The sequence below is a fragment of the Pipra filicauda genome, unplaced genomic scaffold (genome assembly GCF_003945595.2).
Source record: "Pipra filicauda isolate LSUMZ 115617 unplaced genomic scaffold, ASM394559v2 scaffold23_size5868930_pilon, whole genome shotgun sequence".
In the NCBI taxonomy this organism is placed as follows: domain Eukaryota; kingdom Metazoa; phylum Chordata; class Aves; order Passeriformes; family Pipridae; genus Pipra; species Pipra filicauda.
In genome coordinates, this window is record NW_024104354.1 from 4,598,491 (window position 1) to 4,619,094 (window position 20,604).

The 20,604-nt window shown below is 44.3% G+C and overlaps 1 protein-coding gene across 1 annotated transcript in view; it reads left to right on the top strand.

Annotated features, from left to right (window-relative positions):
• The first annotated feature begins 649 nt into the window (after positions 1-649).
• The window catches only part of SOGA3 (SOGA family member 3), a 33,936-nt gene continuing 13,981 nt past the window's right edge, over positions 650-20,604 (top strand). Inside the window, exons 1-5 of the mRNA XM_027751216.2 lie at positions 650-789; positions 1,512-1,626; positions 3,738-4,693; positions 5,024-5,248; positions 8,558-8,716. Of these exons, the coding sequence (XP_027607017.1) occupies positions 3,812-4,693; positions 5,024-5,248; positions 8,558-8,716 (1,266 nt within the window). The 5' untranslated portion in view covers positions 650-789; positions 1,512-1,626; positions 3,738-3,811. The remainder of the gene's footprint in view (positions 790-1,511; positions 1,627-3,737; positions 4,694-5,023; positions 5,249-8,557; positions 8,717-20,604) is intronic.

A 20,604-nucleotide genomic window follows, 5' to 3' on the forward strand; every position in this document is an offset into this window, starting at 1 on the left:
GTATGATTGCAGTTGTTATTTATGAGTTTCAAAGGCTTAAAAAAATCATTAAATATTATGAATTCAAAAAGTAGCTTTTCATCATCCTAATGATTTTCTTCTTCAGCATAAGTGTTCCATTTCCTATTTTCTGATTGCCCTCAACTCATCACATCTATATATATATCCTGTTCACGCAGTCCCTGGGCTCGAGGTTGAAGGACATGCACCTGCATGGGGGAAGACCTTTGAGCAGGACGTTGAGTCCTGCTTGGCATATCAGAAGAGGTGGAGAGGACTGTGGGGGAGGGGAAGCTGGAAAGGGGCAGCTGGTCTCCCCTGAGCTTGCCCTTTCCCAAGCTTGCCCTCCCCCAAGGACCGCACAAGACCATCAGAGATAAGCATATATGTACATACAATAAATAAACCCATGCATATATACGTATATTTTATACGTGTATTTGTGTGTGTGTATGCACACACATTTATGTATATACGTATGTACGGCGTACATTTAGTTTGTATATAGACATATGCATGTACGTATATGCTGGTATACCTATGGGCACGAAATCCTCGGTTAATTATCCTTCGGGAGGAGTTTCCAGCCCGGAAACCCAGTCTCCTCCCGGCTGGAGCGAAGTGCCCTCCGCCTCTCCCGCCTCGAACGCGCTACCGAGGCTGAGGCAGAGCCCAGGAGCTCCCCCGGACCTGCCAGCTGCTGCAGGAGGAGTGAGAAGGACCCCACCTCGAGTACTGCTCCCCCCGAGACTATTCTTGCCCGATGTTCACAGAGATACGCAGACACAGGTGGGTCCGGGACACTCCCACGCACACCATCAGATGGCAAGGGACCCTCCTCGGAGGGCAGGGAGGGAAGGGGAAGTAAAGCAAGCCTTTTCTCTGCTTCTCTTTGTTTGTAATTGGGAAAGACTTCAATCGTAAAATCTTAAGAGCCCTCTGAGGTGCTTCAGAGCAAAGGTAAATTCACCTCATGACAGAACAGAAAGGTAAAACAGATGGCCACCTCTGGGGTTTGCCCGCGACACGAGTGAAGTGTCAGTGGCCCGTTAGTTCCCTGTGTTCAGGCGGATAAATAACCCCGGAGATGTCCACCAACTCTGAGAGGGGGCCGCCTTTGTCTCTACCCCTCCCGGTGGAAGCGGGCTCTTGCCGGAGGGGCGCAGAAGAGGGCGGCGAACAAAAGAAAGAAAGCCCTGTCACCGTCCTGCTGTCGGTATAGAAGACGCCCGGCATCCCTGCCTGGCCCGAGCAGGCTCCCCTGAAGGGGACACTAAATAATTGATCAGAATCGATTGCCTGCATGCATTGGAAAGGGAAAGAGGGCGCATCCCTTGCGTGCAACCAGCTCCTTCCCCCATTTGCGCTGTAATCCTATTCCACCATGTGCGGATAGATGAGGGGACGTTAACTCAGCCTTCAGGCCTGGGCGGGGTTCTCGCCGTTTAATCTCTTCCTTTCTCTTCTCTTCGCTGCTTTCCTCCCTGCCCCCCCCCCTTTCCGTCTCCCAGGCCCAGTGAGGTCAGCTCATTTTCCTGAGAGGCTCTGGCAGCGGCGCGTATCTCCTGTGCGGTGCCCAGCTCTCCGTGCATGCATTTCGCCAGCCGGGCAGCAAACGAAGTGGTGGTGAGTAATGCGGCTGCTTTAGATCCAAGCCTTTTTTTCCTCCCTCTTTTTTTTTTTTTTTTTTTTTGTTCCCCCCCGCTCCAAAAAGGGAATGTTACTCGGGATCCAGATGCAACAAACCCGCCAGGTATGAGGGGGGACCCTCGAAAATCCCCCCGCGCCTCTAAACCGGGACAAAAGGCAGAAGCGCTCCCAAAGCTCAAGCCGCGTTTGCAAATTCTCGGAGAGGCAGAGGCGGGCCCCCGGCGAGGCGAAAGGGCCGGAGCCGGGGGGGTTACCCTGCCCGAAGCCCCGGGCAGGAGAGAGCCCCGCGCCGGCGCGTAGAGCCACCGGACTGCTCCCTTTTGTTGCTGCCATTTATTTACCCGTTTTTCCGCCTGGACAAGAAAACCTGCGGAGACGCCGCGGCCCGGCGCCACGTGGGTTTGCCTCTGGGGAGAAGGTTGTGCCGCGGAGTTTTGTGAGGACGGAGATTTCGGACTTGAGCTCAAATGGGCTTTCGTTGTGCCAGTTAAAAAAAAAATGTATATGTTTATATTTATCTAAAATCAGCCAACTTAACCGTAGGCGGTAGCCGATCCTGGAATTCGGGGCATGCAGGGTGCTGGCTGTGTTCTGGCAGGTCGCGGCTGATGACTTAGTTGCAGTGAAAGTTCCCGAAAAGATTCAGATATAGCATAGGGTTCCCGATTATTAATTTTAATTTAATTTTATACATTTCATACCTATATAGCTCCCAACAACTGTAGTGTGGGAATTCTGTTTGTGTTGGTTAAATAGAAATGCAAAGCAAATCTTTTATAAAGTGTTGTGATACAAGTTTTGGTAGGTAGGTCTACACTCCCATGCGCTTTTTTTTACTAATTAATGCCTGGGAAGTTTCTGCCTAATTGTGTAATTCTGAGAATTAATTTCCAGATATATATCAGGTTGATAATGACAGTGCATTTGAGAGGAAATGCTGTGCTCCTGCCAGTGAGAGCAGAACAAACAGAGCCTCATTGTCTAGTATGTTCCAGGGAGTAAACCAATTGTCAGGGTACGGTATAGTGTCTACACTGACTTCGTCCAGTTGTGCTTCTTTCTTTATTCCCTGTTTTAGCAGGGAACGTTTAAGCCATGTTCTGGGAGGGAAGTGGTTGGCCTTGTTAGGAATGCTGTCATTTCTGCTGTTGCCCACGTTTTCCCTTTAAGGACAGTTGAATAAAGGCTGTGTGAAAGCAGTTTATGGATCATAGCCATTTTTTTAAGAATATATTGAGTGACATTAACAGCATGATATGGCTTTTAACAGCCCTTTTTCATAATATGTTGCAGCCATCAAAACTCTGGTTGTTTCACTGTATGGGAAAATTGCCAAGTGAGCACCCTTCAGAGAATACCACATAACATTTTGTTCTGGATAAAGCTGTATTCCTTGCTTTGGTTTGAAAATCTGCTGAGTGATTATACCTCAGTCCTGTATAACCTACTGATCTGCATAACCAATAATAAACATGAAACAGTGCATCTGGGTAACAGACTGGGACAAATTTGTGTTTAGAAACTGATTGAAGAACCACTTTCCTTTATGACCCTCGATTGCCAAGTCACCTTGCCCTGGAAGAGTCCTTGTCAATGCTGAAGGAAAATCTGTACTTGCTTTCATGTGTGCAGCCCTTTGTAGAGCAGCTTTTCCCCACTTGGCTATGACAGACACCTGGAAGAGGCCTTTGACCAGGCAGGCAGGTGCATTAGCAACCCAGGCTTGGTGTTGAGGACGAGGGAGAGACAAGTTTGTGTGTGCAGGGAAATTCATCCTTAATGTGGTGGCCCTTCGGGGGAAGGTTCGGCATGGGGGTTGGGGAAACGTCCCGAGGTGCAGGCGGTGTGGGAACAGGTCTCAGCCTCAGCCGAGCCCTGGGCAACCCTTCCGAGAGCCGCTCGCTTTGGCGCTGGGCTGCAGCCTCGGCTGGCGCTTCCCCGGCCGCCGCTCCGCCCGCAGGTGGGCGCGGGGCAGGGCTGGGGGACGGCAGGGACCGGGCTCACTGGCCGCCGCCGTTGCCAGGGAGCCCGTCTCCTTGTCCTCCCCGTCCCCACCCCGACCGCCTTCTCCGGTTCTCCTCCCCCAGCTGTCGGGGCGGCGGCGGAGGAGGAGGCGGAGGACAGCACGGATGATGGACGCGTCCCCGAGATAGCCGCCGCCATGAGCCAGCCGCCTGCAGGGGGCGCCGCCGCCGAGCCGCGCCTGCATCCCGAGGGCAGCAGCGGCAGGAAGCAGCCGCGAGCATCCTCGCCGGCCCGGGCCCGCGACACCGCCCCGCGCCCGCCGCCGGCCGCCGCCGCCTCCCGCGCCCCGCCCGCCGCTGCTGCTGCCGCCGCCGCCAAAGCCGCCTCGGCGCGGCCGCTACAGGGCCAGGCCCCCCGAGCCGCCCGCGGTCGTGCCGCCGACAGACCGCCGCGGGGAGCTGTCCAGCCCGGCGCCGGTGCTGAACCCCCTCCCGCCGCCGCCGCCGGGAGAGGAGCCGCCGCCGAGGAGCCGCTGCCGCCGCCCGGCGCCGCCGAGGAGGCGCCCCCTGCAGGGGCCGGCGGGGGCGAGCGGGAGGGGGCGGCGGCGCCGCCGCCCAAGCAGTGGCGGGGGAAAGCGGGGCGGTCCCCGCTGAAGGGCGCGGGGGAGGCGGCCCCGGCGCCTCCATCTTCCTCGGGTGCGGGGAAGGGCCGCGGTGCGGCGGCGGGCGGCGGCGGGTACTGGAAGGAGGGATGCCTGCAAAGTGAGCTCATCCAGTTCCACCTCAGGAAAGGGCTGGCGGCGGCCGCCCAGATGCAAACCAAGGTCAGCAATCACAGCAGCAGCAGCGGCAGTGCTTCCTCCGCCGCCTCCGCGGCCGCCGCCCCAGCCGAGCCTCCCCCGGCCGCCTCCGCCTCCTCGCCCGCTGCCATGGCGGCGGCCGGGGCGGAGGGGCTGCGACAGGGCGAGGCGGGAGGCGACGGCAGGAGCGGCGGCCCCGAAGGCGCCCTGAGCCCGCAGCTACAGGAGGAGATGCAGGAAGAGATGGAGAAGCTGCGAGAGGAGAACGAGAGCCTCAAGGTGAGTGGCCGGGGCGGTGGCGGGGGTGGGGGAGAACCGGAGCCGGGCGGGGGTCAGGCCACCTCCCCACGCCCGCGCCGGGAGGGACTTTCCCGGCCGCCTTCTCCCCTGGCAGGAACGCTGGAGGCAGCGTTAAGATGGCTCTGTTGTGGGGGATGTGGGCACTGTCGCTTCCCTGCTTCGTTGCGGTGCTTTTAATGAGCTGGGTTGTATTTACCTGCGGTCCCTGCGGGGCGGAGCTCTATGTTGGCTTCCTTCCCTTGTACGTGCTGACATTTGTGCTTTTGACCCACCTGTTGCGTCCCCGTCCCTTTCTCGCCCTGGTACCAGAATGAGATAGATGAGCTGAGAACAGAGATGGACGAGATGAGGGACAGTTTCTTTGAGGAGGATGCTTGTCAGCTTCAAGAAATGCGCCACGAACTGGAGCGAGCCAACAAGAACTGCCGGATCCTTCAATACCGGCTGCGCAAGGCTGAGCGCAAGAGGCTTCGCTATGCCCAGACCGGCGAGATTGACAACGAGCTCATACGCAGCATGGAGCAGGACCTCAAGGTACAGACATGAGCAGGTGTCGAAGGGAGGGAGCGCCTCAGATGGAGACACAACTGTGCTCTCAGTCCTCATGAGTCAGGCATTTCCATCCATTTCACTGTGCACCCAGTGCGCCTCATAGAATAGCAATGGCCGAGCTATCCTTGGTAATAGAAGCCTTTCCAGTATGGAGATAGGCTATTTTCAGCTTCAGTCCAACCATTTTTTGTAAAGATAATGTGCAAGAAATTATTCTAATGCAATTTAGGAACTAAAAGTTTTGGACCCTTTATGCTGAATGCAAAACATACCCTTCCACTGCGAAATGAAACCAAACTCACTGAATAGCTCCGCTGACTTTGAGGGGATTTTGTTACTCTTTAGTAAAAGATTTCAAGGGATTGAATACTTGCAGAGTCACAACATGAAACCCTGACGCTGTCGCTGTCAGTAAAAAACTGCTGTTACATTCAGCAAATCCAGGATTTTCCACATCCACCTGAAACCTTAGACAAAACCCATCAGATTTCAATGTGTAATCAGCTGCATTTCATCCATAAAGTATGAATGAACCACAACCCATTGTTGAGGAGAAGTTTCAGTCCTTTTTTAAAGATTGTCATTGGTAAAATAGCCATCATCTCCAGTCTAAATTGGTCCAATTACAGGGGGAAAAAAAAGCTTTCTTGAGGTAGTTGCAAGTTTAATTTCTGCTTCCATCCACTAGACTTTGAAAGGCTCCTGCTAAACCAGGACTTGTAAATTTTTTCAGTTGTCTGGTCTCCCACCTTTTCTCATGGAAGTGTAGACCTCTGTATAGCAAATGCGAGCTTACTGGCTGCACTTCTGCCCAGGATTCTAGTTACCTATGGTGCATTGGATTCTGTGAACTGCAGAATTTAATACATGATTTGGAGTAAGGTAAATTTTAAACTTCTTTCTGATTGGTATAGCGGATTGAGAGTATGTTATTCCCAGGCCTGGTTTGGATCATCTTTTCTGAAAGTTTTCCATCTTGTCATCATTCTTATTAAAATTTCTATTTGATATTCCTTTTCTGTGCATAATCAAACACCATGTTTTCTGTTGTGTCTGTGACAGTTCTAAAAATACGACTGCCCACATGGCTCTTAACAAAATAGTGTTCCTGACCAGAAGTGAAAACATGCCTTTGTCATGGGGATTTCTGTTCGAAACAAGGGATGTTTTGCACACTCAGAAAGATGCTTAGGTGCTTAGTTGAGATATGCACCTTTGCAGGCAGAATTCGAATGTGAGTCTTCATGTTCCAAGTGAAAATTGTGATTCCAGCTTATAGAGTTGGCTTCTTTGTTGGCTCAATGTTACTTTGTATTAGCAAGTCATACACATGCCGGTGATCCAGGGAAGTGGTGAGAATACCTCTGCTGAGGTTCTTGCCTGCCAATATAGGAGATAGCAGCTAAGGCCTTAGGTTGAGCTGGACAAAGGGCTCACTTTAATTAGCATTTTTCCCATGTTTTTATATAACTATATGACTGACTCTTTGGGAAGGAATAGTGTTTTTACAGAGTGTTCCCGAGGATCCTGAATGTGTTCTACTTTGGAGTAGGGATGAATGCCAGATTGTTGCCTAATAGAATTCTAGGTGCTGGCTAGCCATAATAACAATTCATGTGCAGGTATCTGTAGCGTTCCCAACTCCTCTTCTGAAGAATGACTATCCAAAATAACATTCTTCATTTTGCATGGACAATATATTAGAGGACTTGATCCTTCATAGATATAGTCTTGCATGTAGCTGTATTAAAATGTATCTTACATAAGTGAGTCCCATTTCCTATGTAGCCTAGGATGCTCTGTAGGATTTCCCTGCATTAATAGCTACTCCATCACATTTTGTGTCAAAACATTTGCTACCAGTAACGATATTTTAATTTGATTTTATTTACCTATCCAGGCTGTATCTATGGACTGAAGACAGATTCTGATAGGATGCTGTTTAAAATATCCCCCATGATTTTCCATTTACTTTGATTGGACAACCAGATGAGCAGTTTAACACTAAGTGTAGGAAAAGACATCAATCTAAAGCCCTGTGGTGTGATTCTCAGCTCATTCTGTAGTCTCTTTGGAGTATGGCTATAATTGAAGTTCCTCCCCTCATGCTCTCTATTGGGCATTATGTGTCTTGAGTGCATGTGCAGTGGGGGAGGTTGGTGTTGTATCTGTAATTCACACACACTGGGTTTCTTGTCAGGGGAGGCTGAGTCACTAACTGCTACTGTTTTCTGGTTGGATTCTTCTAGGTTGATTCTTCTAAACTGCTTGCTTACAATTATTATTTTTCTTTAGTGTTTTAGTATGTCAGAGAAGTCTCCGACATACTAACATAAAGATCTTTCTAGTCAAAGCCATGAAGGATAGCTCACTGAGCTCCCCTAGCTAATGCTAAGTAGGATTAATTATGCTTTCCCATGTTCTAAAAAAAGCAGAAAATTAGGCTTTTCAAATCATGTGTATAAATCACCACCATAACAGAGATTAGTGTATATTTAAATATTTTTGGTGTGTGATTATAGTTTCTAGTGGTTCTACAAAATGCAGTGCAAGTACCTTGGAGGGCAAGATTCTCATTACTTTCTATGAAGAAGAGGAGTCAGATCTTGTCATATGCCTTTTAACTCTATTCCTGTGAAAATGCATTAAAAAAAACCCCTTAGTGTTCATTTTCATTGAAAATATTGGACATCATTTGGGTGAACACAAGGTCAGTAAAAATATTGTTTGTTATTATTTTAATCTTAAAATGAATTAATTGTAGTGAATATTTAGATTAATTGTCCATGAAGGAGAGAGGAACTAGCAGAGTAGAAATAAACACGTGTCCATTTGTGGTCCTATACAAAGCACAGTTAGGGAAGGCCTGGAGAAGACAGGCCCTGCTTTTTGATGCTGTTGCATGTCAAGTATTTGAAGGGCATATGCTTTGGTGCATTGAAAAACATGAACTAGCTGTGGTTCAGAGAAGATAGGTGATGCACTGTCTCCAGAAATATTGAAGGTCCTGTTTAACTGTGGATGTAACAGAACCTTAGAAGGAGTTGAGGTTTAGTGTCTAATGTGATTTCCAGAGAAGTCCATAGGAACAATGTACCATCTTTTGGAAGGAATTGCCTTGAATTTGGAATAATTTAGAATTCTGTCTGTGGATGTCCTTGTCTACATGGGTCCTTACATACCACTTTCATCAAAACATCCAGAATTAGCTTCTAAATGGTTGCTTAGGCACTAAGCACTGCAGCAGTAATTTATTTTTTAACCTTTCTTTTGATATACCATTTCACTTAGGTTGCAAAAGATGTATCAGTGAGACTTCATCATGAGTTAGAAAACGTGGAAGAAAAACGTACTATAACAGAAGACGAAAATGAAAAATTAAGACAGCAGCTTATAGAAGTTGAAATTGCCAAACAAGCACTACAGAATGAACTGGAAAAAATGAAAGAGGTTAGTGTTGCTATTTACTTCTATAACAATTATTTGAAGATCTCAAATTCTTATTACTGAACTGTTTTTCTTCTCTAACTTGTTTTGGTGTCAAAAAATATGGCAGGCAAAAGTTGAAAGTTGCAAAGAGTGCTGAAGTACAACGTGGTGATTGGGAAGCTAAATACAAACTAAAATATTCTATGTTTTCTAGGCAAAACAGAAACCAAGTTGTGGCTTTGTTTTTCTTCTGCAAGGAGGGAAATGTGACACTGATGGTAACAAGAGTTCAGAGGCTTTGATACATTGTACCTATGTAAAGATTCATGCAGGAAGAGTGCTGAAGTGTGTTAAGAGGCATCTATATTTACAGTTGAAGTTCCCCACATGTTTTTACAAAGACCGATAGTTTTTCCCTTGCTAATTCCTAGCAGGGCCTAGCAGGCACCGAGACTGGGGATCTATCCACCTCCCCATCTTGTTCAGTCATGCTCTTTGGAGTTATCTGGAAGTGAGAGACTCTACCTGGTCTTTCAATCTAAGCACAGTTTTACATTGTATCTAATTAATCTTCAAAATTACTCAATTTGCCATTATATAAATGCAAGATACCGTGCCATTAAGTAAGCAGAAAATTGCATTACAGCAGTAATAGCTAGGCCAACAGAGATAACAAAGCAGGCAGTAAGAGGAGAACCTGCTGATTAAGAATGAATTCTCAGAGCACCTTTTAGCAACAGCTCTCCAGTTCAATGTTTAAAAATCAATGAATGCCACAGATTTTCACTTTTAGGAATATAGGCTAGTAGGAATGCCAGGGTCTTCTTTGATCTTTTATGAAGCAAAAGAGATGTATTTCAGTTGTTAAGAACAACAGGAAATTTTTAGTTGCATGATAAGTTAGGGTATTTTTAGGAAGTGCAAGTGCTGCCTTTAAGTGACGTAGTATTAAAAATATTCATGTGTTTTCTTTACAGGAACTGAATTTCAAGCATGTTAGTAGACGAATAACAGGTGGTTTGCTCCACCTTCTGCTGCTATCCCAGATAGTTGCAGATTTAAAGGGGCATGAAATCTGAGCCTTATTCAGCTTTCCTCTCATTTTCCTGAGACTTTCTTCCTCTGTTTTCACTCTGGTTTCTGCCATCAAAACCAACTTGGTTTCCTGGACCATTTTCTTTGTGAGAGCATGATCTTTCTGCAATTATCCTTGCAGCTTGTGCTTTAAGATTGATTTTACTCAGAATTTTTCATTATTCTTGTCCATTTAGACTCTACTTTCTTGTAGATCCTCATCTTTGGACCCTCCTGCGCTCTACTAGGTTGTACTGCTGTAAGCTTCTTTTGCCTTGCTTCTTCTTACACATCCTCAGATTATAATGAAGTTTAATGCAATTTAATAGCTCATGTTCTTTGATATTAACCAATAAATAGGCTTCTTTATCCCTGTCATCACTAGTCACTTTCTCCTTATCCTGATTCTTCCCTCTGGCCCACTGTGCGGAACTATGGTTCTGTTGCTCTCATACTGTTCTCCAGTTCTTTCTCTGGCTTAGGTGTTTACCCTTTCTGTTTTGCAGTTGGTATCAATGAAAGGATAGTGGAGACTCCAAAAGAGAGAGTGTCATGTTTAAACTAGGGGCTGTGCTACACAATAGTGGTTTTTGTGAAGCTGAAACAGATGGATGATTCCCACTGGCGCAGAATGGGGGCACTGAGCCAGAATGAAAAAATGAAGTAAGACTTGATACCATAGTAGAGGTGGAGTGGACAAAGAGTCAGAAATATACATCCTTATACTGAACTGGGGAGAACTGCCATGACCCGTTATATGGGTCATCATAATTAGGCAGGAGTTTTCATTTATGTACTTCAAAGAGATTGCTGAGTCCGTTTCAGTAGGAGAAGGCTACTTTTCAGGCTAGGATTTTCAGCGCAGCATGGGGGAAGTTGGAGGATGGTACAAGTCAGAGAGAAGCAAGTTTGAAGCAAAGCTAAATTATTATGCACTTTGCAAACATGTCATGACTTGGGGGACCCATGGAAGCATGCTGGTAAAAAATACTAATTCTTACAGAACTGAAATTTAGAATCTGTGAAGAAGCTATAAAAATGTTAACATGAAACAACTATGAAAACAACCCAAAGCCATGTGAAGTGCATTGGAATTTTTCTGTGACAAATAAGTTTTCTTCTTCTGTGGCAATCAAAGGTTTTGTGCATCTTAAATGTCATTGTCAGATAGTCATAATATTAATTTTCTGTTTGCTTGTGAGTTATTTCCTCTAATTTCGTGGGTTTACAACCCTTTCTCATTTCAATACAGTCATTATAATCAATGGAACCTCCTACCTAGGGAAGTTCTACTCAGCATAGATAGAAATGAATGGAAGATCTTTTGTCTGGATTGCAATCTTCACTTTTTTGAGGTTATAATTAATGGCAAAGTTAATCTCCAAAGACAATGAGCCATTTTTGTTTTACAGCATAGTAACAGTGCTCAGAATATGTAATGACTGATTGCTGTACTTTTATGTCATTAAATGTATTGCAGAAACACAAACATTTCCATTCTTCTTAAAATCTATTTATGCATGACTGCCATGGGAAATTTGTTCTTCTTTTATAATGAACAGTGTGAGATAGCATAGAATAGTTAAAATAAGACTTAATAGAAAATGCAAGAAGCAGAAGTACAGTTTTTTATTAGGTAGTCTCCAGGGCAGGACCAAAGCCAAAGTTCTCTCTGTGTGGATTCTCAGCTGTTTTAAAAAGCATGGAGACTTCACTGGAAACTTGTATAAAAGATAAATGCTAGCAGATGTGTTTGTGTAGAGTCAAATCTAGAGTTCTTCAGTGAACATTTGTGTGAATATAGACATGTGAATGTATTTGTCCATTAATATAGAGAGGTAGTTGCTGTTGGCTCTCTTGATTTGGAGCTTTATTTGTATTTATGGTAAATTTCACGAAATTTCAGAAATTGTTGTTGATGACAGCAGAAGCTTGCAAGCATCCAGATTTGGAAGGTGTTCCAGCAATGCATACATTCTCTATCAGCTACTTTTACATTCAGTCCCCCAACCTGCAGCTATTTGATTTAATGTTATTCCTGCATATGTCCACACAGATACACGAGCTTTTTAATTTGTGTTGGTTTTATTTGTAGCAACTGCTGCTGATTTCCTCTTCCTCCTACTGAGAAACCAACAATAGCTAGATGTAATTTTTCAGTTATATAAAAAGAAGTCAACGTGTTGTTAATTAATTAATGTTCATTACTTTGTTGTTAACTTTTTGGCAAAGCCTAGCTAACTCTTGTAAAGCTTTTGGTGTCACAGTACGAACCAAGAGTTCATTCATCTGCTAGAGCTATGTAGGAAACTCCCAGTTAGCTGTGCTTTAGGTGGCTTGTTGCGAGACAAATGAAGTAGGGGGAAAATATGACGGATGTACTGAACCCTGGTCTTTACAAATCCTCATTGCAATGCAGACATGTAATTGCAAGAAGCTCAGTGTTTTTCAGGGACATACATCTTTCTGGCTAGAGATAGATTGTTCTGCTAGCGCTCCAAGTTCAGTTCTTACAGCCACTTAAGGGTGATGTTGCCAAGCCACCATTTTCTTCTTCTTAGCATAAGTATTTGGTCAGAGATAGAACTTGTGATAACCATAGCTACATGGCACGTGAACCAGAGATGTCTTTTGTCCCTTCAGTTCAGACTGCAAGCAGAGGAGTTTATGCCTCCCTGCATGGGTCTGTGTTTTGCTGGAGTGGTGCCTGTCTTGTCAGTCTGTCTCTTTGTACACTGCATGGAAATGGAAGAAGGCAATATGGTCTGGGAAACTGGACATTGGAGCTGGAAGGAAGAATCTGAATTCTGTTCCTGATTTAGATACTAACATGCTGCAGGACCACAGGAAAATAATTACACTCTTCTGATTATTCTTGCAACCTTTGCCTGCCATTTAAGCACAGATTAGCTGTCTACACCTCTCTGAGTGTTCAGGCTGCACAGAAATCTGGAGGGTAGCTGGAAATTTCACCACAAAAACTGCTGTAAAAAAACCCCACAAACAAACCCAAATTCCACCCTCCCCTTCCCCCCCAAAAAAAACCCTCAAACAAACCACCAAAAACCCAGAACCGGAAAGCTGTGTAAGAACTAGTAAGGAGTGTTCCTGCCCCAGTCCTCTTATCACCAATACCAGCTTGCCCAGCTTGTCTCTGATAAAAATTGAGTATCTCTTCTGTCTGTCTAAGCCCCTTCTCCTGTCATTTAACCATAACCGCTTATTTCAAGTCTTTCATCTGTAACTCACAAAGCCTCAAATTCTCCAGGTTCTCTCACTCAGTCTTGATCTTGTGTCTGTTTTTTCTTTTCTTTATTTTTTTTTTTGTATGTGTGGTAGTAGTGGCTGTTTTGCTGTCTACTGGTTCTTAAGTCCTAGTCTTGTCCTTCTCCCCCACCATTCCCTCCTTCCCTGTATCCTTCCAACTCCTCATGAGTGTCCAATCTCCTCTCCGGATTTCAAGTATATTCCAGTTCATTCAGCCCTTATTCTACTCCAGATATATTATCCGCATTTCTTAGTTACAACTTCTCTCTGCTGCAAAATTTGTCCTTTTCCCCTGATTCTTCCACCCCCTCATATAAATCTGTCAGCTTCCTTAGTTTGTTCTGTTCCTTTCCTTATTTCCAAGCCTTAGCTCTTCATTTTTGCATCTGGAGTGAGAGCTGTGGAGGATCACTCACTGTGCTAGGAGATAGCAGCTATATCACTGAGAGCAGTGAAGGGAGGATTTCTGATTCTAATGTCTAGACTCAGCTTTATCTAGACTCTCATGGAACAGCAATCACAGGACTAGTTAGGTTTTGCCTTCTGGCCTGGAGTTGGAACATGATCTGTCAGCTGGAGAAAATGTGCAGATTGATAGCTGGGGTGGGAGAGGGTGTGGTAGTTCATAAATATAGAATTTTCAGCAACTTAAACTGGTAAGTTCCAACAAATAATTAGCTGGTAATGTATAGGAATGGAAGATTTCTGAAAGGTTATGTCATGATTTTATACAATTAGAAATGTATAAACACAAAAATGTTCCAGAACACAGACATATTGGAACTTCTCAAAAGAACAGTTGCTAGAATAATTTATTATGAGCAAAAAAGAATGTTCTCACCTTAAAAAAATATGTTTTTTTTTGCTAAAATTTTCCAAAAGATATTAGCCATATTGATAACTTATCCCAGGACAGATGCTTGGCATGGAAAATCTGCAGCATCTAAAATGTAGTGAGGTTGCAATAAACTGGAAACAAGTCTCAGAATGACTGGTGGTTTGCAGCATTTCCAGTGGGCAAGGCAACCCTATCCAACAGCAGTGCTACATTTTTGGATGCTTTCAGAACTTTCTCATCTGGTACTTGTCTTGGTCCCTTCTCTCAGGACCTTAAACTTCACCACCTTACAGTCTCATAGTAGGCTGCCAGTGCTACCATTGGCCATCAACCCCCTGACCAATGCTTCTTTATTTGCAACAAGTAATTCCCACAGCTGACATTAATCACCCGTGGCAAAAGTTGTCCTCAATCCATTGCAAAAATCGCATGACTTCTAGTGGTCTGAAAAATGCTTCATCTATTTTCTCTTATGCATCAGGTGGTCAGTAGAAGATACTCCAAATGATGCCACCATGCTTCTCTGTCCTCTGATTCGTGCCCATAGCTCCCAGTTGGCCCATCACCTGTTACAAGACAACACCAAATGCAATTGAACTGCTCTTTTGTGTAGAGCAAAACCCTTCTTCCTCAACTTTAGAGTTTTTATTAATCCATTGCTGTACTCCAGGCATGTGAGTTATCTTGACAGGTCTCTATGATTCCAGTGAGGTCATAACTGTGCAGATGTTCATGGACTTCTAGCTTCTGTTTGTTGCCCATGCTGCATGCATACAAGTCACTGGAGATGGATATTTGGTTGTGCTGCTTTGAAAGGGAAAGTTTGAGTCTCCTCCATCATACTGTCTACCAAGCACATAATAATTGCACCTCATATTTTCATTTTTCCTCAGAGTCTCATTTTAAACAGCTGGTAATGAAGGGAGCAAGGTCAAGGCAGAGTGAGATGAGATGCTAGTACATCTGCTGATGTAGCTGCTCGGCCTCACAGGCTCAGAGCAGTAAGCAGTACTCTTTGGACAGTTACTGTAATTTACTTGCTCCTGGCACCAGATGGCAGCAGGGGAGGGTTTAATAGGGCTCTCACCAGTCCAGCTCCTTCCCGGGCCTTTTGGAGTACCCAAACACTAAGTGTATCAGCTACACTTTTACTAATAGTACCGTTAAGCAGAGAGTTTGCATGATCTGGAATTTCGGTTTGTTGCCTCACCAAAATTCAATCTGCTTTGGTGAAGAGAACAATAGGATAATGAAAGGGTTTTTTAAAAAGAGATGAGAAATAATTGTCTGCCTGAGTTAGTACAGGAAAAAGAAAAAAAAGTTCTTTATCTCTAAGCACAGCTAGCTCAATGATTTTTGAGCACCACATTCCAGTAGATGCATAACCCCTGGTTACTTTTCAGACTTGCTTGTGTGATATTCTGTTACCCTTGGTATCTTGCCTAAATATTTTGTTTCTTTAAAAGCAGTACTCTGCAGGGATGCTATTCATGATCTGTGAGGGTGTGATTCTGACATACTTGCTCAGAGCACACTGTGATTTCACAGTGTGTGAGATATGCAGAGTTTGCATCGGTTTAGTTCTTTGAATATGAGAAAAGAATCATAATGGAGAAAAATATTAATCTCTGTTACAAAATCTGTTGTAGTACTTCTCTGAAAATGTCGTGGCATAAATAGGGGGAAAAGTGCATTTTAGAAGCAGTTTGCACTTAAACTTCATAAAATTAGATTTTAATTATATATCAGCCATCAACAATTCACATCAGCTATTTTCTTCAAGAGAGTTACTCAAAATTAAAATTAAATAGCCTGATGGTCAATAGTAATATACTCCAAAACATATGTAATAAATAGTGAATGATTCCAAAGAATAAAGCTCCATAAATATCTTATTGTGAAGAGATTTGTGAGTAAAGATGCCTGGAGGTGGTATTCTTCTGTCCTTCAAGCTGCTGTGCTGCTTTGTGAATTCCTATTGAATTGTCTGAAAATTTGCAAGGATGTGTAAAAGGAGTGGCAGGATTGATGACCAGTTGGAAAGTAATAATGAAAGCTGGCAGCTGTAGTGAAAAAGAGTATATCTAGAACGGGTTTAAAACAGAAACTAATTTAGCCATCAAAAAATAAAGTCTGATTTCTTTTGAACCTGTAAGCATAATGGTGCTCCTCTGGTTTCATGGGAACATGGGAGTTCCTTCCTTGTGTCAGAATCTTACTTTGTTTTCCTTCAGTTCTATAATAGTTATCAGCAGCCTTAGATTTGCAAGCTATCTGTCAAAGGTGTTATTGATATTATATACAGTTATTGGATAAAATCAGAGTCTCTTTGCAATAAGGTGTATTTTAAAGGAAAAAAAATAATGACCGTCTTCAAAAAAATCCCCTAACTAGAATGGAAACATAGAATAAGAGCTGAGCTTCCAAACATAGAAGCTATGTTATAGAGAAAGGACAGGATTCCCACCATCATGATCTCGAGCACCTGAGGCTTTTTTTTGCTTGGATCATGCTTCTCAAAGTTTTTCTTTGCTACAGAATTGCTTCCATCAGTCAAAAACTATATTTATAAAGTAAATCAGGCTAAAGAAGGGTCTGCACACTGACAAGTGATTCCTTGTACATCCCTCAGATGGTTTTGACCTGGATCAGCTACCACTGCTTCAGTGCTTGGGCATAATTTGGGGTCTAGGCTGGGTCAGGGCTTATTCCTGATTGACAATTTGGATATGGTCCTGTTTGTTTGAAAGGAAGCTGTAGAGAAGTTTAGCTGTATTGTCATCATAGCTGAAAGGAGACTGAATTATGAAGTGCCAGTTGGCATCGGGTCCTGAGAACGGTCCCTGACCATTTAATTTACTAGTGTAAAAACTAGGCAAAGGTTCTCTGACTTGGTATAGAGCCAGATGAGATGGCAAATGAGATGAAGAACAGCAAGTCCAGTCTGTTGCTGCCATATGAGTTCCCACTGCTGAGAATTACTTGGCAAGGGGCAATCATCAGCAGTGACAAAGCCAATATAGCTGGCTTTCCCAGTTGTCTGTAGGAATAATGGGCAGTGTGGTAACTGTGGCGTAGGTGGTAACTGGTTACCAGAGAAAATAGTTTGTGGTCATGAACTCACCTTGGGGCAGGTTGTAAAAGAGTATTTCTCTTGCTACAGACTTTAGGGTATGACTTTCTAGAGATCTAAAGGAGAAAGAAGTAGGTAATCTCGCTACTGACTTCACTAAGATTGTCAAAATATGATACCACATTAACAAATGGAGGAAATTTGGGGAAATCCAGTTTTACAGGGCTCTGTAATGGTCCTTGGTCACAGAAGACAAGTTTTTGGTTTTGTACTTCACGGTCTCAGTATATTTTTACTCAAATGGACATTCAAGTGTCTATATATGTAATTTAGACATACAGGTACCAACTTGATTGCTCAAATGAAAGAAAAAGTTGCCAGGTAACTTAAAAATGAACTCCCTGGTTTAGCTGGCTTTTCAATAGCTATCATATTACCTTTCACAGTTGTATCCACAGGTAGTACGTAATCCACACTTGTTCTTTTGTTGTTGTTTTGCTTACTTTTTTTTAATAATATATTATGCTTTTCAAATTCTAACTAACATCTTATTTATAACCAGTTTTGCCAGGTCTCTGGAATCTTTTTGTGACATACTGTGTATGATTTCCTTAGTTTCTTAAAGAAAGAGATTGCATGATAGAGAGGACAAATTCGACCTCTTTGTACTGCTACAAAAACATGAATGGGAGAGTAGGGGTAGGCCAGAATTCTCTAGATTTAAAGGAAGTCCATGTGACTTTGTAAAATTTCTTTCTATCACTTGGAAGGTTTTATGGAGGGAGAACAGAGACATCTTTTGGTGCTGAACAAGAGGTCTAGATACATGTTTTTGTATGGAATCAGTGTACACCAAATGTTGTCATCTTACTGAAGTCTCACCAAGGCTTTGATGAATAATAGTTATACATGCTTTCTGTCCCTTATACCACTGTATTTAGTCCTGCTGAAGTGCACCTGTCCCTTCAAAGAAACACCTGAAATAACAGAGTGTTTGCAATGTGTTGATAAAGATCAAAGCTGAGCATGTTTCAGATTGAAAGGAAAGTTAGCACAGCTCTGTTATTCTTTAGCGCACATGGTTACTGCTGGTTTCAGGGCTGTCTTTCTCAGTCTTGAATTGAGCTCTTCAGCAACCCCACATGAAACAATTTTTAGTCTTTACAATCTCTGGTGCTGCTAGTGAAATCTACAGTTAAAAAAAAGAACGGAACACTCTGTAGCCTGGTAGATTTTTCAATTATTCTGCACATGGAATTTCCCAATGCGTCTTTTAGGTTCCTGTGTTCCTGATAGAAGTTTGGCAGAGCCTCACAGCCATAGGTAGTCTTGTTCTGGCTTTAGGAGAGTAAGCAGGATGTAGCACAGTGGAGTTAAGCACTGCCCTGCATTTTGGCTGAACTCAGCTGTCAGTGTGAGGAAGGAGAACCTTGTCATGTCATAGTACAGATGGCTGTTCCGGAGCATGTCATGGGCCCTCAGGGAGTAACCTCAGTGCAGTTTCCAGTGTAAAAACAGGTGAAACAGAGTGGCAAAACCTCAAACGGAACATAGAAAACAGACATGTACAGCAAAACTACCATGGAAATTGCTGTATTTACTAGTCAATATATTACTTGTTACTTTTTTTAGAACGATCCTTCTGAGAACTTAGGTGGCTGGCATAAAGTGCCCAGTACTTACGGAATCAGAAAAGCCAAGTGAAGCATGGGTAGCTTCTTTACGTGCTGCTATATGTGATTAGTAAGTAGTTCCTGAAGGAGAGATGATACTGTTTGTTAACTAGCATCCTAGAGGCACATAGAATGCAAAAAATGTAGCATGATACTCTGGGCTTTTGATTTGGCTTGGTCCTTCTCTTTCAAATTCATCTTCTCCTCTGCCCTCTCCAGGATAAAAAAAACCAAACAAACAAAAAAAACAAAACACTAAATGTTTTGTTTCAAATGCTTTATAACATCTCTTATGTTTGTTTCTAGTGCACTTTAAAAAAAAGATTATGCAGTGTGGTGAGGCTATTGTTTGCAACAATAGCCATGGTCCATCCTAGTGTACAGGAAATCAAGTGAAGGTGATCCTAGAAAAATATAGAGACACTGTCAGAACATAGAGGAGTGGGGTTAGAAAAGCCAAAACCCGCTGGATTGGAATCTGGTAAGGGATGTCAAAGGGCAACAAGAAGTGCCTCTACAGGTATGTCAGCTACAATGTGAAGATGAGTGAAAATGTATGCACCCTGATGGTGTAGGGAACCTCTTCCATAGCATTCTCCTAGATAAGCTGATAAAGTATGGGCTACATAACTGGACAATGAGGTTGACTGAAAACTGTCAGATGAACTACCAGGTTCAAACAGTTGCAATCAGCAGTGCAAAGTCCATCTGAAGTCTGGTGCCTGGTGGTGTACCTGTCAGGAAACAGCAAATGCCAGCTGCTCTAAGAACTGGGAAGAGAAGCCAAGCACAACAACACAGAGCATAGGGCAGGGGCAGCACAGCCAGGGCCTGGTTTAGCAGTATGCAACGAAGTGACCAGAACCAGCCTAGGGATGGCAGCTGGGATCAACCAGGAATCCAGATCATGGGGTGACAGGGAGCTCTGAGGTTAAACTTAGATATTAATCCACAGGTCTAGTAATCAAGGGGAAAATGCAAGGTTAAGCCAGGAAGTCAGGCTGCAGATGAGGGTTAAGATCAAGAGGGTCCATGGCCATCCACAGCTACGACAAAGCTGGATACAGCTACGATGTAATTCATGCAGGGATGCAAGGCCCAGATCTGAAGTCAGGTGGAGGTCTTGGGGCCGTGGGCAGGACTGTGGGTGTAAGCACCTGCTGAAGCTCATCAGGGTAGTGAAGGTCTATTAGAACATTCAGGCTTTTGGCAGGACCCCAGGGGTCAATGTGTAGCCAGTTGTGTTTAACATCATTATTGACCTGAATGAGGTCAGTAGGTTAAGGGAGGTGATCTCTCCCCTCTGTTCAGGAATGGTGATGCCACTCTTGGAGTGCTGGGCTTCTCATCTCAAGAGGCCGGTATGGACATACTGGAGAAAGGGCTGTGAAGATGATAAGGAACTGGAGCATATGTTAAATTCCAGGAGTGCTGAGAGAGCTGAGACTGCTCAGCCTGGAGATGTTGGGGACCAGCAAGGGCTGGCTTCCTCCTGTGATTTGGGGAGTTCTGGGGAACAACACAGACAGCAGGGCAGGGGTTTTGTCAGCCAAGGCCTGGTTTCACCATCACCCCATCAGGGTGACCAGATTGTCAACCGGGTTCAAGGTGATGAGTCAGGTCTGAGGTGCAGCCAGAAAGCCAATCCACAGGTGTATCAACAGAGTCTGTGGCTGGCAACAGGAACAACTGTGGCGAGCTAAAGACACAGACTCACATTCACTGCATCTCACATAGCTCAAACAGGATCTGGAGCCTCCTGGGCTGAGCTGAAATGTGGCTCCAGGGCCTGTGGGCAGGGTGTCTGGGGAGGCCCTAGATATATGATTCTATGAAATGCCTGGTAGTAGGGTACAAAGAAGGACTTGGACACTTTTCAGTGGTGTTCAGTGACAAGACAAGGACAAACTTTTTAATGAATGTGGTCAAACACGGCCTATAGAAGAGGAGACTCCATCCGTGGAGAAATTCAGGACTATACAGG